Genomic DNA, 21,857 nt, shown 5'->3' with positions numbered 1-21,857 from the left:
GTTGTTCTCATGCCCCCATCGTGTGGTTTGCTTGGGGTAACAAAGTGCTAAGTGATGTATATTGCAACGAGGAATAATCAAATCCTGTTTTCCCCTATTATACTTAGAAATGTGTTATTTTAAGGTGTGATTTTGCACTTTATTGCTGGGGTGACATTTGCTTACACGAGAAGCCCCACTGAGTTGGATGGGCCAATCCAGCGAGCAATTGCTAACGTGTAGGACTAGCTCTTGCACGAAGGGGAGCGTTGACAGAGCCATTCCCCTTGCTGGGACATGTCTTGCAGCCTGCGTTTCATCCTGTTCTGCAGGAGAACATTCACACGGGCAATTCTCCTGGTGATCGTGTAGCAGGATGCTATGGTAATATGTAAAATTACCTGCCTGAAAGGTAAAGAACTGAAAGCTCTTCTCTTTGCTTTATGCTGCTCAATGCCTGTATTTCAAAGCTCTGCTGTTCCCTAAAGGTCTCCCTGGAATATGCATTTATTTCACCTCTGTGAGAAGCTGTTTGTGTAATTAGTAAGAAGGTGCAGAGTTCAGAAAAGTGCAGCACATCCTGGCATGGCTGAGCTCTGGGGATATCAGCACCTCATACCAGGGAATAACTTGAAAATAAACTGGCGATGAGACTGAAGGACTTGGTGCAGCATGTTTGAAAATGGGTATCGTATTCGTTCACGGGCTTCATTGTGCTCAATTAAAAATGACTCCTTAGTTTCTACAGTCCACACCTCTGAAATATTGCCTAATAGGCTTGTCATTCTCTTCTGACACTTGTGCATTAGCTCGATCATTGGTTTTGGCAATTGCACACTCCCAGGTCCTAGTTTTCATGTACTTATCTCTTCCCTTTTGCTAATCGTATCTGTTGTCGTGTCTTTAACGATACTCACCCGGGTTTTGCATTCGCGCGGCGTTTCGGGTGCCCAAAGGCAAGTAGGACACGTCTGCAGCGCGTCTGCAGGTCACCCAGGGAGGGGACACGTGAAGCAAGGGCTGCCTTGGGTGTCTCCAGTAGCTCCAGATGTTTGTTCGGCACCAGGATGCCTAGTCCTGGGAAAGCAGAAATGCTTTTGTGGTCATAGAAGTCACTGGCTGCACTTTGACTCTGCAGCTGCACTGTGCTTCAGCAGAGGTTTTCAGATCTGCATACTCGATGCAAACACCTAAACCCGACCTAATCTCACTCTGAACACCTTAATCTTCTTTTGATGGATTTTCTCCTTATTCTAAATGGAGCTCTACATTTGGGAAATGTTACTAAAATTATCATATGATGTGCGACAAACACCAAGTTCTCAGAGACCAGGGCTTCTAATGTTTAAATCCACTACCCTAGACAGAAAGCTGACAGTCTTATGAATAATCTTCAAATCACTTTGATTAATTCTGTGAAGGGAGATTTGTAGCTCTATTCTGAGCGGCTGGGACAGCAGGATCTTCTGCCAGGCTCTGCAGACAGTAGAAGAGCAGTAGTGTAAAGATTTTCCGTTTTAGTGACATATTTTATTTATTTTTTTTTCCTATTCTCTCTCAATTTTTTCCCACATGCATATGTAAAACATCACTGTTGCTAACTTGAATAGTATTATGTTAATTGCAGGTTGCAGCCTGCTAAAAATGCCCACAGGCAGATTTTCTTTTCATGTAGTTTTAAGTCTCCACCCTCAAATATAAAACAGGGGTTATCCTGAAAGGATGACTTAGAAGGTTGATGCATTTTGCATTTACACTGGACTTTTGCATTTTCCCCATTCCTGCATAATTAAAATATTTTATGTGAATTTGTCTATTTGGGTAAAAATTTTGATAAAAAAACCTCTAAAAATTAACACTAAATCAGATTACTTAATTTTGAATTTCATGGTTTGTTTCTACTTTCTGTTTATGCCTGTTGACCTATATCATTTTAGTTTGCACTGATATTTAGTATTTCATAATTATATTAATGACTGAAACACTTTGATAATAAAAATTTTCCATGCCTTCTATGCTTCTAAATCAATGCCCTAGAGTTTCCATTCTGCAAAGCTGTTAAGGAAAATAAACTCTTGGCTCTGAGTTTCAAAAGAAGTTTTAAACTTTGTATAAAAACACAGCTTTGTTTAAAAAAACACTTTGTAATAGCACGTTTCTGCCTGGACGGGGAATGTTATGTTGATTTAATGGGTTACTTTTCCAATCACTGAATTAGAGAGAAAATTTTTGGCTTCATTCTGAATCATTGGTGCTCAGACCAACACCAAAAAAGGGTTGGGCTCATCATTGACCAGGGTATTTAAATCAAGGTTGGTGCTTTCTTAAACAAATGAGCATTAATTTGAATAGGATTTGTAGGGCTTGATTTGGCTCAACTGGATCAGAGTACAATTCCTGCTGCTTCAGGAGCTGATGGCTTAAGTTTTCTGCTTTGCTCATTTGGGCTCATGGACATCCCTTCTGACTTTCAGAAACCTGAAGACATCCCAAGTGCCCAGTGTGGCTGTGGAATGGTGGATCACAGTAATTACACGCTGCTGGGGGATGGTTAGATAGTTTGTCTTCCTCAGATCCTGAAGACCAGCATCTTTTTTATGTATTTTCTGGTTGCATGTGTTGCTGCCATCTGGTTAGTGAACATTTGCCTGCAGTCAGGGGAAGCTGGGACAGCAATGTGGGAGCAAAGGGAGTCTGAGGAAGCTGTTTGTGTCACCTGGCAGATGCACAGCCCTTCACTCCAGCATCTCTGGGAAGGTGCTGAGATCCTCACCATAACCATCCAATCCACCCTGACATTGTCGTTCCCTGGTGCAGAACAGGTAGACAACACCATGCTGGGTACCATGGGCAAATATCACATAGCTGCACAGAGAAAATGTATTGATGGCTTCCGTGGCTGGAAGGTAGCAGGACCTGGTGCTGGCAGCTTTTCCAGCAGCATTTTGGGATGCTGTTATCTGTTTTGACCTCGCAGAACACTGATAATTTTCTGTGTTGTTCTCCTGACTATGTGGGGCTCTCAGCTAGGGCAGAGGTTATTTCGAACTACGTGGTTCCCATCTCACAGGTGGACGCTTCCATGCGCAGCTGCCTCTGCTGTTCGATCTCCTGTAGATAGGTGGAAAATGTGATGTGTTTTGAGATTCTTGACTGTTTTTCCAGGATTCTTGCATTTTAGAGATGGTAAAGCTGCAGGTGTCTGTAATTGCACGGACCTCAATAGCTGATCACTGCCTGATCACCTTTCCTGTTCGACAGTCATTCTTTCCCCGTGGTCTTCAAATACCTTCTGCTCTTCTGCATTGTTTATTATGGGGAGGACTGTCTTCTGGGCACAACTGGAGCTGCTTTTTTACCACTTTAATATAAGGATTGCTGCTTCTCTAAAGCCCTTGCTTCTGTTTATGGAGGGTATTTTCTGATCTTTGTGCTTTGGCAAGGGGAGAGGTAAACGAGCCCTGGCTTTGTCTGGTGATTCAGTTTGGAGCCTGTGTGCCAGGGGCCGACTTCAGTAAGCATTGCTATCGCAGAAGGTATGGATTAAAAACCAAAGGTTACTCAACTTATTCTTAAATAAGCACACCAAATGCATCTACTTCATTACCATAGCTGTGTTCATAGCAGCGACGGCGATATCCAACATGCAACACCATTGGAATAACCTAATGGAGATTGTGGGCAGCTCCTATTCCTAGGAAATATTTGCTGGGTTGTCAATGTGCTAAGCATATGATTAATGCTATTTTTTTATTTTTTGTGTGCATTGGATGAATGGAATGCTTAGTTAAAGGAAATTGTAGTAATTTAGGGGAGATTTTTCCCCTAAAGCAAAAGGTAACTTAGATATCCCAGTTACATTGCAGGGAAGGAAACGGGATATGTCATCCTTCCCGGAGCCCATCTGGCTTGGTTGGCTGGTTGTTATCTCCGTGATTCCAGCTGAGACATTCCAATGTAACCGGCTTGCAGGGTGCTCTCTGGACGGGTCCTGCACTGCTCTGAGGGCAGCCAGCCCTCAGGGCTTGAAGCTGATGGACTTGATCTCTAGTAAATGCAAATCTAACTGGCTTACTTGGCTGCATATCTGACACAGCCAAAACAAAGCCCTGCCTGAGGCACAGGTCTCACCTTTAACTGTTTACATGTCTCCAGTGATCACCCTGGAATCCTGACTTTTTTTCCTCCTCTATTCTCCCTTATATGCAGGGAAAATGCATTAGAAATGAACATTTATGTGGCCAGAAACAGAATGCATCCCAGGAGCTGCCAGTATAGTTTTACTTTTAGTCATCTTGCATTATGCGTAGAGAAAATGCCACAGTAAGTGACTCCGCAAGGTTACAACATACACTTAATCCTAATAAGGAGGGAGAGGCTGTGGCTAACAGGTTGTTTTTCATCTCGTTTTATTTCTAAACAAGCTGATAATCAGTTCTGAATCATGAGTCTGGAGGAAAACCTGGTGCTATTGTCAGGCCCAGCAGTGTTTACAAGAATGTTTTCATTTCTATCGGATCTGGTGACCTGCTGATACTCCAGTTATCCAGAAACCAACCTGGAATCAAGCTATCTCACTTAATAAATAATTTCAAATTCATGACACAGGCTGCAATGGTCAAAAAGGTTTGTTTAGTTCATGTCCAATTCAAATAAGCTTGGAAAGATTCTTGACTGGTCTATCAGTTTGCCCTCAGGGTGGGTGAGTTTTGCGGTGTTTCCTACCGAGTTGGCCTGAAGCCTGGTATGTCTTTTGGTGATTTGAATTTGTTTGGATGCAGAAGTCCCAGGTGACCCTTCCTTGGTTGCTGAGCCTGCATCATGCCAGGATGGCACCGTTCTGCTTGCTTCTCATTCCAGAGACATGGCGTAGTGGCATTCTTCCAGCTTCTAAACTAGAAGTCTCCTGGAAGACCTGCTACACAGGGTGACAAAATGTAATCTAATCTTGGATCCTGCCTTTCAAACACTGCATCATACACTGTAGCACACACTTCTGGTTCCTCTTGTACCTCTTATTTATAGCTGGATTGAGTTACATGGAATAGCACTTGATGAAAATATTCTAATTGAGGATAGAAGGCACATATTGATCTCAGCGTGACTCCAAAGGAAGACCAGCCCTAGAGAACAGTTAAAGGCAAGGGAGCTATCAACCATCAAGTCAACACCTTTGTCCATGTACATGCAGGGTCCTTGGGCCAATGTAGCCTTCGTGTCCCTAGTGGGTACCTGGGCAATGCCACTTTCGTGTGTGGAAGGAGAGTTCTTCAGGAAAATGTCTTTAATTCGTTGTTTGTGAAATTCCTCCTCCCAGGGTAGTTTCCTTATAAGACCTTCCCTTTCTGGGCCCATCATGTGCATGGAAGGTGTGTTTAGAAGCTGAAATTTCCACTTTCTTTAACCCTCTGGTGCCTTTCCTACGGGAGGCCACCTCCTCCCACGGCTGGACCACAATACAGGAGAAAGAAGGAGAGGCAGGAAGGAGAAATGGGAAGGATGGGTGAAGGTCCTGCTCCCCTGAGCTGGGCAGTGATTATGTGGGGAGATGCAGGGAGGCAGAGGATGGTTGTGGCATTAGTTTGGGTAGGCAGGTGACTTGCAGGAGAAGGTTGGCGCGGTGGCGTGTGGTTGGTGCCAGCTCTGCTGGGGGCCACGAGAGTGGCACCGGTGGAAGGGGGAGTGCGGTGGGTGAAGAGAGGGGCAACAGGGGCTCGCGGGATGTGAGGTCCTGCGGTGCGTGGCGGGGATGTGGGTGCCCGGCGAGGTGCACGGGGTGTTTCCCGAGGAAGTGGCTCGGGTGGCCGTGGCGAGGGGCACGGAGCCAGGGGAAGTGGCCAGGGGCCGCGGGGGCTCCGGACCGCGGGGGCGGCAGGTACCGCGGAGACGGCGGCGGCGGCTCCGCCCGCGGGGCAGCCCCGAGGCCGCGGTGAGCGGCGGTGGGCGGGCGGCGGGCGGCTCCGATAAAGGGCCGGGCGCGGGCGGCGCGGCAGAGCGGAGCGCAGCGGCGATGGGGATGCTCAGCCTGCCCGGCTTCCTCTCGTGCGGGAAGAAGAAGGTGGGTCGGTGGGTCGGGCAGGGGGACACCTCGGGCTTGGGGGAGTGCGGGTGGGTAGGAAGGCGTTTGGGCAGGTGGGGTGAGACAGGCACCCTGTGCTGGTGCAGGAGGCTGCACGGGAGAAGGACCTGTCCTGAACGGGGACAGGTCTGGGGGTGATGGGCTTGGGGGGAGCCCCTGGGATGTGCGTGGACAAGATGGGCGGGTGAGAGATGCTGGGAACCTGGGTGCCATCTGGGTGGGCATGGGGTGCTAAGGCAAGTAGGGGGCTGAGCTAAGGGTCACTCATAGAGGTATAAGAAGACCTGGGTGGGTGGTTTAGAGTGAATGCACAGAAATGAGCTGGGCTGAGCACCTGGTCAGGTACAGGGCACTTGGGCATGTGCAGGTTGGGAGGGAGAGGGGGTTCTACCAGCTCAGGGGATTCAGGAGGGAGCAGGGCAAGGCTGGCCCTGAGGATGCACTAGGTTTTCCAAGGAGACCCTCTTGCAGGTCCTTGCTGCTCTGCCAGGGACTATCCGGGTTGGCAGACTGCTTAGCCGTGCCCACCTCATCTCACAATGTTGGGTTCAGCTTTGGCTGGAAAAGGGTGGCTGCGCTCAGCCCACTTTCCCTCCGGAGCCTTCCTGAGCCTTCCCTCTTCTCCTTCTCTTCCAAGGACTTCAGTTTGTCAACGGAAAAGGACGGCCATGCCAGCAGCAGTGATGAGAACCAGGAGCGTGGCAACTGGACCAACAAGAGCGACTACCTGCTCTCCATGGTGGGCTACGCCGTGGGCCTGGGCAATGTCTGGCGCTTTCCCTACCTCACCTACCAGAACGGCGGAGGTACCTGTATTGAGTGACCGTGTCGGGGGGTGCCCCATGATGTCCCCCAGGGAGAGGAAGACCTCTGAGTCCCCATGATGTCCCTCATCTCTGAGGGACATCTCTGAATCTGGCAGGCTTTGTCATGACCTGCATGGGAGCATCATCCTGGGACCTGGGATAGTGTCCGCTGATAGGAATGGGCAGAGGAAGAATCTCAGTCTTTCTGAGTACCAAGTGAAGAGGGATTTTTTTTTTTCCACTGCAAGCTTCCACCTCAGATTCCAGATCGCTTTGGAAAGATGGGAAATAGGGCTGCCCTTGGAGCTGATGAGGCTCCAAAGATCCCAGCTTCCATTCAAGCAGCTGGAACAAGCCCTGGTCCTTGTCCCCAGGAAATTGAGCTATTCCAAAACCCCCTTGGATGGACAGAAACATTTCCGTTTCCAGCCTAAATTTATTAATGACTGACTTGGACCTTTTGTCAAGGCACCAATAGCCTCTGCTCACTTAAATAGCTGTTCTTCCTCCCCAGTGTTTACCTCCCTGATATGTTTATAGCCAGCACTTGAATCCCCTCTCAACCTTTGTTTTGCCAGGCAAACAAGCTAAGCCGGAATAATTATCCGAGCTGGATAATTATCTCCATCAGATGCTTGGGAAGTGTGAGGTTGAGAGAGCCTCTACCTGCTTACACAATGAACTACAGCAAGGCCGAAAGGAGGCTCGAGATTCCTCCTCGGCTGCTAATCTAGAGCTTTGCCTACCCGCCAGGCAACCGCTGGTAATTAAAGGGTGCAAATGCCAAGTAACTGCAAGGGACTTATTTGTATGTGCTCAGGTGCTCTGCCTAACAGTCATTTTAAGCCAAATTTGGAGCTGTAAATGCACCATGGTCAGTAGCTGTGAGGCATGTGGGACATCAGGTGGAATTCTTGGTGCAGAGGTTTTATTGGGGTGAACTTGGTTTGGTTGTGTCACCTAAATACAGCAGATATTTGCAGTCTTTTGCAGATCCACCTCCTCGGTTATTTTTAAGCAGGCTGCTAGCAACAAGGATTAACTCCTAGTTGAATGCATGGATATTGGGTCATGCTTAGGGTGCCTGTGCTCTCACTTTCGCCATCTCACGCTGCTTTTGGGTTTGTGCGTGCAAACACGAAAGAACAGGGCTCTCATTGCTGCCAAGCTGAAGGGCATGTTGATACGGCCTCGCACAAGAGCCCTGCTGAGATCGTGCTTGTCGCAGCAGTCGGCCGAGCGTGCAAAATCACCCTCGTGCTTTGACTCTGCAAACGCTGCTGCGGCCTGGAAGCCAAAGCAGAAGCCAAGAGGACCTGCACGGGAGCCCCCTTCCAGTTCTAGCATTGCAGGATGTGTTGGGTTTCAGGAGAACAGCATGTGTCGGATACTCTTTGTGACACCTTTTTAATGCTATGGGAGAGACTGTCCCGTGTAAAGTACTGGTCCTCCTAGTAACCTGTGTTCCTTCATGCTGGTCCTGCATAGTTTGAGGAACGCAGACCAACAAATCCATACCTTCCCCATAAAGCGAAGAAGCACAGTAGGATATAAAGCACAACAACAACAAAAAAGGTATAAAATGCATTACAGTTGTGGTGAATACTGAAAGGCTCATTGGTTTTTGTTTTTTTTCCCCCCTCAGGTGCCTTTTTAATCCCGTATACAGTGATGCTGGCACTGGCTGGCTTGCCTTTATTTTTCATGGAATGTTCCCTGGGGCAGTTTGCCAGTTTAGGGCCAATTTCTGTGTGGAGAATATTGCCATTGTTTCAAGGTTGGTATGACTCTGTTTCCATATGGATTTTTATTTTTATTATTATCTTAATAAACAGATGTGGATTAATAATTTCCCTTACAAAGTCATTAATTCTGGCAGGCTCTTCTCTGTGCAAAGAATAGTGCCTGTGTTTCAAGGTCAGTTTTATTATGTCTAAGGTAGATCTTGAGTTTTTCTTTTCTTTTTTTCTTCTTTTTTTTAAAAAAAATCCAGTTAATAAATCAATGTGGATTAATGGTTTCCTACAAAACTATTGGTCATGACAGATCTTATCGATGATTCTTTTGGTGTCATGCAGCATGTCACACTAATTGCAGATGAGAGGACTAGAGGAAATTGTTTGCTCTGTGAGGAAAAGACCGGGCAAATGCCTGGCACTGCTTATGACTAGCTGCAAATAACTTTATTGCTGTTTCTATATGCTTTATGCCCCAAGCACCAAGGCAGTTGTACACTGAAGGGGCTAATTCTGCAATGGCTGCTGTGCACGTGGAACTTTATACACTTATATGTATATATTTAAATGCATGGCTTTGCATGTATTCGTCCAGGTAGTTGCACTGTGATAAAATAGACCAGATTCTGGCTCGGACGCCTGTTATGATAGAAATAATCACACTATAGTGTTAGGTTGCCTAGCTGTTTGGATTTCCCGGGAAGATCTATGTTTGGAAATGAGTAACCACCTGCTTTATTCACCTTTATCCATCCTTGCCCTGTACAGGAGGGTGTAAAGGACTATGTAATTGGTCCTGTTTGTCCTCTTTATCTATCAGAGGAATTAATGTAGGAACAAGGAAGTTATGTTTCTGATACAATGAGAATTTTACTTGCCAACTTCTACAGGAACAAAAGGGATTGCAGTTTGACTGGTTGACTGAACAGCTCTACTTTTTTCTCCCTCCTCCCTCTGGGCTTTGGTTAGCAGCACAAACAACCTTTCGAAATAAGAATAGCGCATTTAACTTAAAAGCAAAAGTCTATAGACACAAGAAATACCTTCTGTCTCTGTGCAGATCTCACCTTAAATACACTCTCTGAAATGACAGTTTGGCAGATGTCCTCTAAACTCATGGAACAAAGTTCGCTTTAACGACGGAAGATAAAAGTATTGGCACAGAAATGCCACTCTTGCTTCTTATATATTGCCACAGCTAGTTGTTACGACAAGATCTTTGCACTGGCTGGATCAGCCCTAGTTTTTATGTTTTTTTTTTTTTTTTTTTTTCTTCCCCCTTCCATTAAGTGATCAAAACTTCCCGCTGACCCATGGAAGATCTCAGTGCTGAACTTCCCCTTTACACTTGGACATCAGAACTAATGCAATTTTTCTATGAACTTGATTCTTCTCCACACTTGTGTCGTGCACTCTCTGACTCTAATGGGACAGCATGCAGCAGATTCAAACTCATGACAATATTCAGATATTAGGCACTTCTTTCACATCACTAAGTCTACACAGCAGCCTCTGGAAGAGGGACTCACAAGTCAGCTTTACTCACATTAGCTATGGAAAAAGTTGCTCCTGACTTTTTTCCACCTGCTCTCATGCATTGGTTTTGTCTAGCCCTTGTCTTCATTGCTCATAGTTGGTGCAAAAGTGGAAAAGATTTGGAATCTGGGAGTCAATGAGCCAAAATATGGCAGCTAGCTCTGCTTTTTGCATGCTGTAGGGAAAAGTTATTGTGCAATGTCTCTACCCAGGGAAGAGTGTCTGTGCACTTGTAAGAACTTAGTCTACAAGGTGATGGAATAATTTGAGGGGATTCTCCTGGCAGTTGAAGGACATGCTAAGTTCACTGAAGGTCATGTGCTATTTTGACCTGTATTTGGTGTGGTTAAGACGTTGTCTTTCTCTCTTTCCTAGGAGTGGGCGTCACGATGGTCATCATCTCAACATTTGTGTCAATCTATTACAACGTTATCATTGCCTATGCACTCTACTACTTATTTGCCTCATTTCAAAAAGTGCTACCATGGTCAGATTGCTTTTCCTGGGCAGATGAGTTCTGCAGCAAAACAAAAATAGGTATTGTACCAAGTATTACCAAATATGGCTTGAATATTCCTGTTTTGAATAATTACTCTTTGTGCTATTTTCTGGGAAAACTTGCAGGAGCAAGAGGGATACCCATGGCACACAAAATCCTCCTGGAATGTTGTCTTGGAACACGTGGGAACAGAACTTTCCCATTTCCTTTTTACCAGTTTCAGGTCCTTGTGTTCTCTATAGAGAGCTATGATGAAGCCTCCTTGTTGCTTGCCATTTTTCTCTCTTAAAATCTAGTTTTCCTCTAATGCATGCAATCCCCAGAAATACTGCCTTCAAGGCAATGCGAATACCTCATTTGAAACAGGAATACACCTATAGCATTTATCTGGGGTTCTTCCATTACCTTTTTTTTTGTCTGCTCTTGGCCTGTGGTAATCCTGAGTACCATGGGGCATTGCTATTGTGATTTATTGACTCTTTAGGACATATCTCCATACTACTGTTCTTGATGTTTGGCAGCACATGTGCTGCCAACGCTTGTTATCTCACCAGCATCTGTATCAGACTAATACAGTGGAAAAGGTGAAGTTAGTGAGATAAATAGCAGTAATAAGCTCAGCTGGAGCTGCACAACCTCTGTTGAGAGTTCAAAATATTGGGGGGCTAAATGCATTGCATTACTTGAAGCATTAATATAATTGAAGTCTCTGAAAAGACATTTTTATATCTGTAGTTAAGGTTTATATAACAAGAAGTTGGTGCTTCATTTAGTGAAAAGCTGCTGCTTTTTAATGGGCTGAGCAAAAATATCTCAGCCTAAAATTCATAGATTCTGGAGGAATACAAAACCAAACTGAAGCAGTGGCACCAAAATTGTCAGTGCTTTCTCAGTACATGGTGTTCTTTAATGATGAGAGAGATTACATTTATTGTACATTCTAGTTTAAAAAAAAAAAAAAGTAAGGAAGATTTTCAAGGGATCTAATAATAGAAGTTGCTAGAGGATGATCTGTATGAATTTTGCCTTGGGACAGAGGTTTTTATGGACTAACATCTCAACACAGCCTGCTTTTGGCAAGTATTCTTTACCTTTGCAGTAAGTAAAGGTGATTGTGAGCATGCTGGTTCCCTGATATTTGATTTTACTGACAAAGTAATGCAGTCATAGCTGCAAGTGGTATTCTAAATATTGTTGCCTTAGTGACAAAACCATTTGGTAAACTAGTGGAGCTTTTTTTTGTAATTTTTCTTTTGTCTCTGCATATTAACAATCCACTGCTTTTTATTTATTTTTCTTGCAGTGAGTGACTGCAATGCAACGTTAGATAACGAAACCATTCATGCAAACTACTCTTACATCGTAAGCCACAATCTCACGTGTATCAATGACAGCATTAACTATAAACCAGTGCAATTTCCAAGTGAGCAATACTGGAAGTAAGTGTACATAATTACCCCAGAAATTGGTAAAAGTGTATTTGTTTTGCATTGTGATTTTTTTTTTGAATGAATCCACCATTTTTGTTTTACCTTGACTTTTGGAAACAGACTTCTCCAAGGGTATGGGCATGCACAACAGTGCAGAAGGAACTTAAAATTTGATTGATGAGTCTGAACCCTTAAAAATACCATGAATTGCAGCAAAGCAAATGAGCCAACCTTAGCCAACTGAGAAATAATCCAGCTAAAGAAACTTTATTCTCCAGAGCCCTGCCAGGGACTACCTAGCATCTCTATGTATGGTATACACTATTTAATGAGTTACATGTGTAAAAACATTCAACCTATCCAGAATCCTAGCTTTTCATGAAAGTGCAGTCTCTTTAGTCATTTGACTTATATTTGCATCATGTTCCTTTAGGATCTTGCAAGCTGGTTCCCTTCCTCAAAGGCTTTTTTCTTGCCATGAGAATTTCTGGTTAACTTTAAAGAACTTAGATAGACGTATTGGGAGAAGTGTGGAGAATGGAGAGCTGATGGACTCTAGAAAGAGAAAAACACGGGGTAAAATATTTTCAACTGCAGTGGCTGAGCTGCCCTTGTGAAAATTACTTCAGGATCTCCAAATATCTGCAGAAATCTGCTCGTTCTCCTCCCTGGGGTGGCTGATGAGGAGCAGCATATTTTGCTTTGCTCTCTTCTCATTGCACCGTTCTGTTTTTCAGCAAAGTGGCTCTTCAGCGCTCAAGTGGGCTGGATGAGACTGGCCACATTGTGTGGTACCTGGCGCTCTGCCTCCTCCTGTCCTGGATCATTGTTGGAGCTGCATTATTTAAAGGAATAAAATCTTCTGGAAAGGTAAGGGAGGAAGAGACCAGCAGCTCAATGTCAGTGTCGTTAAGGGAGGTTAACTAAGGGAAAACTTTGCTGCCCTTTACTCGTGTTTTGTGTAACAGTTATGAAGCAATCATGGTGATTGCAGAGCAGATATTTAGTGCCCTGGTCTCTTCATTCCACCAGGGCTGCCAGGCATTTGGGGACCTTGCTGTCACGCGAGAGGCATAGGCTCGGTTCTGGCCATGCACGCGTGACTGTGTGCGCACACCCTGGGAACACCCATTAATTATTGGCACCTACGGCCTGTTTGAGGTGTTTGGAAAATACAGGTCAAGCCCTGCAAGCAGAGGTGCATGTGCAGCTTCCTGCCGGGTTGTGACATCCTGTGTAGAGCTGAGGTTGGGGCCGCTCGCACAGACCGGGTCTATGGATGCTGGTTCTCAGGCTCGGGCTCTGCTGAGCTCCCATGTTCAGTTGCTTCTACACGGCTGCCTGGTGTTGCCCAGGGTTAGGTAGGCTCCTCTCCAGCCACCACCAGTGGGCTGAATTTCATTCCTTCCTGCCTGATGCTCTTCTGGTTTAGTTGCTCTCTTAGGACTTGGAGATACAACACACAGTTGCTTCTTTGGTCTCTGTTGCCTTCTCTTGCCCTTTCTGCCCTTTTCCTTCTCATTTAGCCTGCTTTCTTCCCTATCTCTTCTCTCACTATGGCTTTCCACAGTTCCTCTCTGTCCTCCCTCCTTTCTTCGGTCTAATGTTTCTCCTTTCTCTTTGGAGCTTTCTGCCCTCCATCTCAGCACTTCAGGGTGGAGTATCTGTGCTTTCCCAGCTGCAGTTGTTCTGCCGCATGGTTCCTCTTGACCTCACATTCTTTGGGTTCCTGTGCAATGGCTCTTCCTGTTGTCCCTTCTTTTCTGGCGTGAAGGTAGAACTCTTCCAGGAATAAGGTAAGACTGGGGTAAGGCTTGGTGTAACCAGCAATTATCTACCTGTGCAATTCTGAAACTAAGAATCCAGAAAGAGCATGACTGCAAGCATCCTGCATGGTAATAGCACTGCAGGTCCTACTAGAACCCAGGTCAGAAGCCAGAATCTGCACTAGAAGCTATACAGACCAACAGCAAAGTAATCTGTGTCTGAGAGTGCTTAAAAGTCCTTGTTCCCAGCAAAGAAACCTTCTGGCATGGCTTTATGCAGGTGCATCAGGAGATAATTCCATCCTGACCACCTGACTTTGGCTTTGAGCTCTTATTTGCTAGAAACATTGTCCAGCAAGAGACCTCTGAGGTAACCGAGTCCAGTCCTTGCTGTGGTAGTAAATCATGTCAAAAGCACATTTCTGAAGCTGAGCACTATCTTAAAAGTGGTTGGGTGGCTTGGACCTTCTGCTTCCCATGGAATGTGGTTCTAGAACCGGCTAATCGACATGGTTAGCACTTGACATGCATGTTCACCTCCAGTCTCACTTCCTTGATCAGCCATGCTTTCCACGTGGATTCAGCAGCTTTCAGCCTAAATCCTGGCCATTCCTCATGCTGGGAAGGTGTGCTGTCTCGCTCTCAGGGTGACCCTGCCTTTCTTCTTACAGGTGGTCTACTTCACGGCACTCTTCCCATACGTCATTCTGCTCATCTTGCTGGTGCGAGGTGCCACCCTGGAAGGTGCTCGGGATGGCATTGAATATTACATTGGGAAACAGTCCAACATCACAAAGCTGATGGAGGCAGAGGTGAGGTGGTGTTGGATCTGGAAGTGTGACACAGCTCCGTGGTTTTATCGGTTTACTACTTACCAAAGCTACCATATAGTTCCCTATCTTGAAGAGCAACAGCAGCTTCCTTATCCAGTCAGTTGTTTCTTCATTTCCTGTCATGGAATCTGCACCCACAGCTGGGTTCTGTTTTTTTCAGCAACTCTCAGCTCTAAGAAGTCCAAACCACCATCTAGCTACTCGTAATCTAGAAGCTTTACCACCAGGTAGTGGCAACTTCCATGGTGTTGCCTCTAGAGCAGTTCTCTAGAGACGTGTGTTGATCCGTAGATAGCATCAGGCCTGCTGATAAAGTTCTCACCGAGGTATCAAGCATTGCTCTCATCAGGCCCACTTGCCTGGGTTGCTAATGGCTTCAATGAACTTTTCCAGTAAATGGACAGGACTTCTGAGCTTGAAAGGCTATAATTTGCCCAGTAAATTAACTCAAATGAAAAGGTGGCTTGGGGTGGGCACTTTGTGCAAGAGAAGGGAGCCTAGCTTGTATTTTTGTTTAGGTTTATGCCAATATCAGTGCTGTCTGATGAAAAGCAAAGATTCACTGTATCTGATCTGTTGTGTTTTATGTGAGCATTTGCCATTAACTGAAGGGTTGCAGCAGAGGCAGAATTAACTTGAGCCTCCCAATAGTGACTGAGTCTTGAGGGTCATGGTGTGGGGAATGTGAGTCGGAGAGCACACACAGGTCTTCATTTTTGCAACCCTATGCAGGTTCTCCTTACACATTGGCACTGGGACAAGATTTGTATCTCCACAGCCCACATATGTGAATGAATCGAATCTCTCTTTCAAGGTTATCTCAGTAAGGCTTAAATATTTGGCAACAGACACAGGATGTTTCTATGACCTTCCCTAGATCACAGAAGATATTCTTTGTGTTAAAGACAGTAGAGTCACCTGCATGGTATTTCCCACTAACTCTAAAATTTGCATGAAATAAAATTTGCTATAAAGATTAAATCTAGAAAAGCCCTGCAGCTTCCATAGACAAACTTGAATTTTTTTTTTTTACTGTAATTCATAAAACTCTTTCTTGTTCTAGGTTTGGAAAGATGCAGCCACCCAGATATTCTACTCTTTGTCAGTGGCGTGGGGTGGCCTTGTCGCTTTGTCCTCGTACAATAAGTTTCACAACAACTGCTACTCGGATGCTATTATAGTTTGTGTGACAAACTGCCTCACTAGTGTGTTTGCTGGGTTTGCAATATTCTCTATCCTGGGACATATGGCATTTGTGTCACAGAGACCGGTCTCAGAAGTTGTAGACTCAGGTAGGTTGATCATCATGCCCTTGCGATCTGGGCCTGCTTGACTACAGCCTGACAATAACCTCTTTTATTTCACTGCATTGCAGGGTTTGATTTGGCATTCGTTGCCTACCCAGAAGCTCTCTCCAAGCTACCAGTTGCTCCTCTTTGGTCCTTTTTGTTTTTCTTTATGCTTCTGCTCTTGGGCCTCGACTCACAGTTTGCCACCATAGGTGAGTTTAAGTAACCCATTGCTGAAAGTCACATTTCTTAGTTGTTCTGACTCTGCTCATAACTCACTCTTGTTCTCTTACAGAAACACTAACCACCACCATACAGGATATATATCCTAAAGTGATGAAAAAGTTGAGAATCCCTGTAACCCTGGGTGTGTGCGTATTGCTCTTCTTTCTTGGCCTCATATGTGTCACTCAGGTAAGATATTGAATAGTTTTTAGTGGTAGGTTTAGTTATGCTTCAAATGATGTTAGTTTGCTCAGATTAAAAAATTCTTTCCTGGTGTGACAAGAACTTTCATGCATTTTTTTTCTTTGCCTATATTTGAGAGAATCTTGCATCTGGCAGTATACCTGAACAAGCAAATAAGAAATTACCATGGGAAAGTCAGAAAGACCATTCGGTCAAAAACATCTTGGCAGTAGACAAGGCTACTCCTTCTGAAATATATTTGTTAGAAATTTTCAGCACAGCATGTCCACTTTCTAGAGGCAACTGCTTTTGAGGGTATAAGGATCACAAGGGCTATATCTAGGAATGCAGATTTCCATATGTAATTCCATGTAAAGAAGATAGCTGTGGTGAATAAATGGCTGCATCATGAAGCAAAGCACATAGGATGCCACAATATGATGGCAAGGAAACTTGCAAAGGGCTTGGTTCATAAGAATGAGATGGTATAAAGCCTGTCCTGCTTTTCTGCTACTGCATTACTGGTGTTTAAAGCTGTGTTTAGCTCTGGGGAACTTGTATGTGAGAGAGTACCTAAGCCTAACAGAACTGATAACTGCTAGGACTATTCCTGTAAATCCTCATTGAAGCCTCAGCTTTAGTACCTTTAAATTAGAATTTGAATCTTGCTATCAGCTCATTTTATACATACATATATATAGTATGGACATATACCTAGTTGCTAATATACAGATCTGCAGTGTTTCATCAAATGCATTCTTCAACTTTACATAGAGATACTCAAATGAAATAATGTTCACAAATCTGCTTAAAGCAGACAATCAGTAATTTAAAAATTTGAAGTTGATTGTTTAAATTGATTAAAACAACATAGCTTAGTCTATTTGCATGAAAAGTTACTAGGATTGGGTATATCTTTACCTGTTTGTTCTTTGTTCTACAGGCAGGAATTTATTGGGTTAACTTAATAGATCATTTCTGTGCTGGATGGGGCATCCTTATTGCAGCTGTTCTGGAAATAATAGGCATCGTCTACATTTATGGTAAATTACGTAAACTAAAACAAAACCCTGAATTGTCGATACAAACAGTCGCAGGCACATTGTATATTAAACTTTAATCCCTGCAATCAAATGCAGTCTTAACTGTTAACTGTAGCCTCCCGCCCACTTCTCATGGAATTGGGGAAGCTGACCTTGACCATTCTGTCCCCTTCCTTCTATCGTTCTTGAGCAATAGCACAGGCATGACAGACGGCTCCTTTATGGTATATTATATGTCTGTCTTTCAACAGGAGGAAACAGATTCATTGCAGACATTGAAATGATGATCGGAAAGAAGCACTTTTTCTTCTGGTTGTGGTGGAGGTTGTGCTGGTTTTTTGTTACTCCGGTGCTCCTAACAGTGAGTATAAATGGCTGAATTATGTTAATGTCACCCAACTTGCTTGATATTGGACAGGTTTCCAGGTCAAGATTCAAGGCTGAATTTCCAGGTCTTGAATATAAAGATGAGATATGGCTGAGTCAATGGAGGTCCAGTAGGTACTGCTCTGCCTTGGGCCTTCCCTAGGGAGGCCAGGCCTTCAGAGCAGCTACTAATGGGCCAGGTCCTAGGAGAAATATGTAGCTGTAGGACTATCAGCTGGCATCCCCATTTCAGGCTGAAGAAAAGTTGTGTTGAAATCCTAGAACTGGGGAGAAGTCCCATTTTTTGGACAGATCCCCGGCATGAGTTTGTTCTTAGGATATTCAGCTGTTTTCCTCTCTCACCAAGCTCCACCTTAGTCCTGCCATGTTCTTCTCCATTTTAATGGGTGCAGTATCTGGGGAGGGGGGGAAAAACCAAAATGCCAAAAGCCCAGGAGCAGTGACAAGTCGTTCTGGCCGCAACATTGTCTTTAATCTTTCTAGACTATAACTTAGGAAAAACTTCTTACAAATAGCTTACATCTGCAAGAATATTTACCAACATTTCTCTTATAAGGCCAAAAAGGGCAAAGGTAGTGAGCTCACTCAAAAAAGCATACACTCTCCAAGATAAGAATAGGAAGGTACCCAGAAGTCTGTTTCTAATTCATCATTAAGATGTAATTACAAGTGTTGGGCTGCATAGCAGTGTTGTCTTTCCCTTCTGTCCTTCAGTCTTACTGCTAGAGCATGTTTGAATACCCAATCCTGCATGAAAAATCTCATTTCTGGAAACAAGAGGGAGCTGTGCAGAATTCGCAGCCAGTCCTATAGTAACTGTGATTTGGAAACAGTGTTCAATACAAGTTCAGGTCTCCTTGAAATCATCTTTTTTTGTTTTTTCTTTTTAAAAGGCAATTTTGGTCTGGTCTCTGGTCACTTTTTCAACCCCCAGTTACGGCTCAGTCTTGTATCCAACGTGGGGAACTGCAGTGGGCTGGTGTATGATTATCTTCTGTGTCATCTGGATTCCCATCGTCGCTGTTGTAAAGATAGCTAAAGCAGAAGGAAACCTATTCCAGGTAAGGGCGCAAAAATCAGCTGTGCTAGACTCAAGTCTTGCTTTCCTTAGCATGATCAGAAAAGCTTGTGCTCTCAAGAGCATGTTCAATACCTGGAGATTTTTTTTTGGATTTTCAGACCAAATTGTATCTGTAGTAGTTGCACCAGAGGCACATTTGCCATGCTGTGTCCTGAGATAAAGTCCTCTGAAACCGAGGAGGTTTGGAACTCTCAGAAACAAGCAAGCCAGAAAAGTAGTTTGCTCCCTATTTTTTGAGTTGCAGTGCATATTAAATGTTCCACCTTTACTGAACAGCAAAGTATGCCAGATTAAGATAAGACATTAAATGCTGCTTTTGTTCTTGCTTTGCAGCGCATTGCAGGCTGCTGCAGGCCAGCTGCAAACTGGGGGCCCTATCTGGAATGCCATCGCGGAGAGAGATACAGCCACATTGTGGATCCCAAAAAGGAAAAAGACCATGAGATCCCCACTGTGTGTGGCTTCGTGTACAAACGAGACTGAGACTCCATTTGGACGACAACTTTTTTAACTTAAAAATGATTTTATGTTAAACTATTAGAAGGTTACGATGCAAAATCAGAAAAAAAAAGCAAAAAAGAAAAGCAAAAAAACCCAACCCCCTGCCCTCAAAAACCCAGCCTGCAGTTGAAAGCAAGCCATATTATTTATTTTTAGCATTATGTTTTTGGGGAGCAATGGATTATAAGGCAGATCCCGAGGTCTCCCCAGATTCTTAGGTTGCGAGGGCAGGAGAAGGGGCTCCAGCCTCCCCAGGGTGATGGGCTGTGTGTGCTCAACAGACTCCAACCAGCGTCCAGCTGGACTGCAGATGCTGGTGGGGAGGAAAATAAGAGACACATCCTGGTGCTCTCCAGCTATGTGAAGTTTGAGCCAAATGGTGCTGTGGGCAGCGACGGCTTCTGCAGAGCTCTGCGCCGGCGGAGCGGTAAGCGGGGAAGCTGCTGCCTGGCCCTGCAGTCCAGGGACTATGGATTATTTTTTTCCTTTCTCTTTAAGCCTTGCTCAGTGCTGTGAGGCCACTCAGGATTTAATGTTGACTCAAGTGTGTGTGTTCTGTCTGTGTATATATAAATATTAAGTGGCAAAAAAAAAAAAAAAAGGCCTTGCCATGAAATAAGGCTATAATGTGGTGAAAAGCAGGCTTCCTTGTATTTATCACTGTTCCTCCAGGGATTCCTCATCTTTTGTGTCAGGGTGTCCATGCTCGGTTTTTGTCCATCTGTAATTCACAATCCATGTGTCCCCATGCTCTGTCACTAGCCAAGGCTGTGCAGGATGAAATAGGAACCCTGGATTTCTGATGCATCTGCTCTCCTTCCATTCATCAAGGCTTTATTTATCAGTGTGTTCTCTGCATCTTTTTTTTTTTTTTCATTCTGGCTGGGTTTTTCCCAGCAAAGGGCCTAGACTCAAGTGTTTTTTAGAGATCCAAGCAGTGCATCAGTCTTGTTGTACAGCCAGGAGAAGCAGAGATTCACACTAGGTGGAGATTACAATGTCCTTGTAATAGTGTAAAAACACTCCAAAATCATGAGGTTGGGCATCCACAATAATGAGATTTTTCTGGAAAACTACGGAAGTATGCAGATCTTCAATGTGATTTTGCTTTGGTGCCTTTTAAGATCCAACATCTCTCAGCTCTTCTTGGGGAAAAGAGAGCAGAGCTTCAGTTTATAACCCAACTCCAAGAGCTGGGGCATTAAGGCCAGTGTGGTTGGTCTTGGGTAGGGAGTAGGGGGTCAGGTAAAGAGACCCTGATTCCCTCTTAGCATCCGTGTTGGAGGGATGTCTATGTCACTGTGACAATGGTCCATTGCGACCAATACGGCAGGTTTCTGTCTGTGTCTTCCTCTTGGGGCTTTGTCCCCATTCCTGGACATGAAGCAACAGGGATAGTTTCCCAAGCTGCATACCTACGTATACCTTTTATAATGGTATTTTTGTGACCAATCATCACTTTATAGCAAATAAAAAGTAATTTTCTGTTTGTAACACTTTTGGAGAATTCTTGTGGAGCTGCAGTGGGATTTGATGGGGTGAGGCGGTGCCTTTTGTGATCCCAGGGCTTTGGGACACTGAACTGAGGGGTTCACATCCAGGAACCACTTTTTTTGTTCAGAGCTAATGCAATAGCCCTGATTTTTGCCCTGGCTCAGAAAATAGAGGAAAATCTTCCTGTGAATTTGAGGACAGAGGGATTAGAAATTGTGCTGGGAGCTTAGGAGGACCCCTCTCCTGTCCCTGGGTGCTCTAGGGCCAGATCTGTCACCCTTTTCCAAGAGCACCGAGTCTTCCTGCTGTTCTCCCTGCGTGAGCTGAATCTTTCAGCTTGGGATCTTATGAGAATCCATGGAGAATCCAATCTTATGAGAATCCTTCCTTTTGGAGGAAGGCTGGATCCTGTAGAGCTGGTCCTCCTTGCCCATGCCAGCTGGAGCTAGCACTCTCCTGCCTGTTGGGGATGCTGCAAAGTCATGAATACCGGTCTGTAAGAGAGGATGTTCGGTCCTGGGCAAGGGCCTGAGTGCTTTTCTATTTTTTGTTTATTTTTCCTTTGAAGGAGGAAAAGAGATTAAGAGAAAATGGTTCTGTTCCAGTTGCACCAAACTGCAGTGAAAGGAAAATTCTTGGAAAGAGAAAAGTAGAACATGAAAAAAGCAAATATGTTCAGCTTGGATTGGCTTGGGATTCCAGTGTGCTTTCAGCCAGAGAAGGGAGCGCAGACATCAACAGTGCCAGGGAGTCTGAAAGCCACATCTGTAACATGGAAATGCTTAAAAAGAGTATTTGAAATGTCGCTTGTGTAGGTATGTGAAGTGTTAAATAGGCTTAAGGAGGCAGTTTTAGACCCAATTCTTATTTCCAGCCTGGACACTGGTCCTGGAGCTGCACGGAGGCTCGTGGCCAGCAGAGAGCAGTGCCAGCCCATGGCTCTGCACAGAGCACCAGGAGCCCCATCACGCTCCCATTGGGACATGGAAA

General features: G+C 44.7%; 1 protein-coding gene across 1 annotated transcript; it reads left to right on the top strand.

Moving 5' to 3' along the window:
- The first annotated feature begins 5,989 nt into the window (after positions 1-5,989).
- Positions 5,990-19,556, top strand: SLC6A14 (solute carrier family 6 member 14). The gene is made up of 14 exons (XM_088538522.1): positions 5,990-6,037; positions 6,696-6,864; positions 8,510-8,641; positions 10,512-10,673; positions 11,939-12,074; positions 12,803-12,935; positions 14,503-14,643; positions 15,728-15,956; positions 16,040-16,165; positions 16,249-16,367; positions 17,305-17,404; positions 17,656-17,765; positions 18,685-18,852; positions 19,206-19,556. The coding sequence occupies exons 1-14, from the start codon at positions 5,990-5,992 to the stop codon at positions 19,353-19,355; spliced, it is 1,923 nt and encodes a 640-aa protein (XP_088394648.1). The 3' UTR covers positions 19,356-19,556.
- Positions 19,557-21,857: the final 2,301 nt, after the last annotated feature.

Source organism: Tinamus guttatus, unplaced genomic scaffold (assembly GCF_059628265.1).
Source record: "Tinamus guttatus ecotype Peru unplaced genomic scaffold, ASM5962826v1 Tinamus_guttatus_pri_ptg001087l, whole genome shotgun sequence".
NCBI classification, from domain to species: Eukaryota; Metazoa; Chordata; class Aves; order Tinamiformes; family Tinamidae; genus Tinamus; species Tinamus guttatus.
Note: the sequence above shows the minus strand (reverse complement) of the source record. Positions and strands in the feature narration are given on the sequence as shown.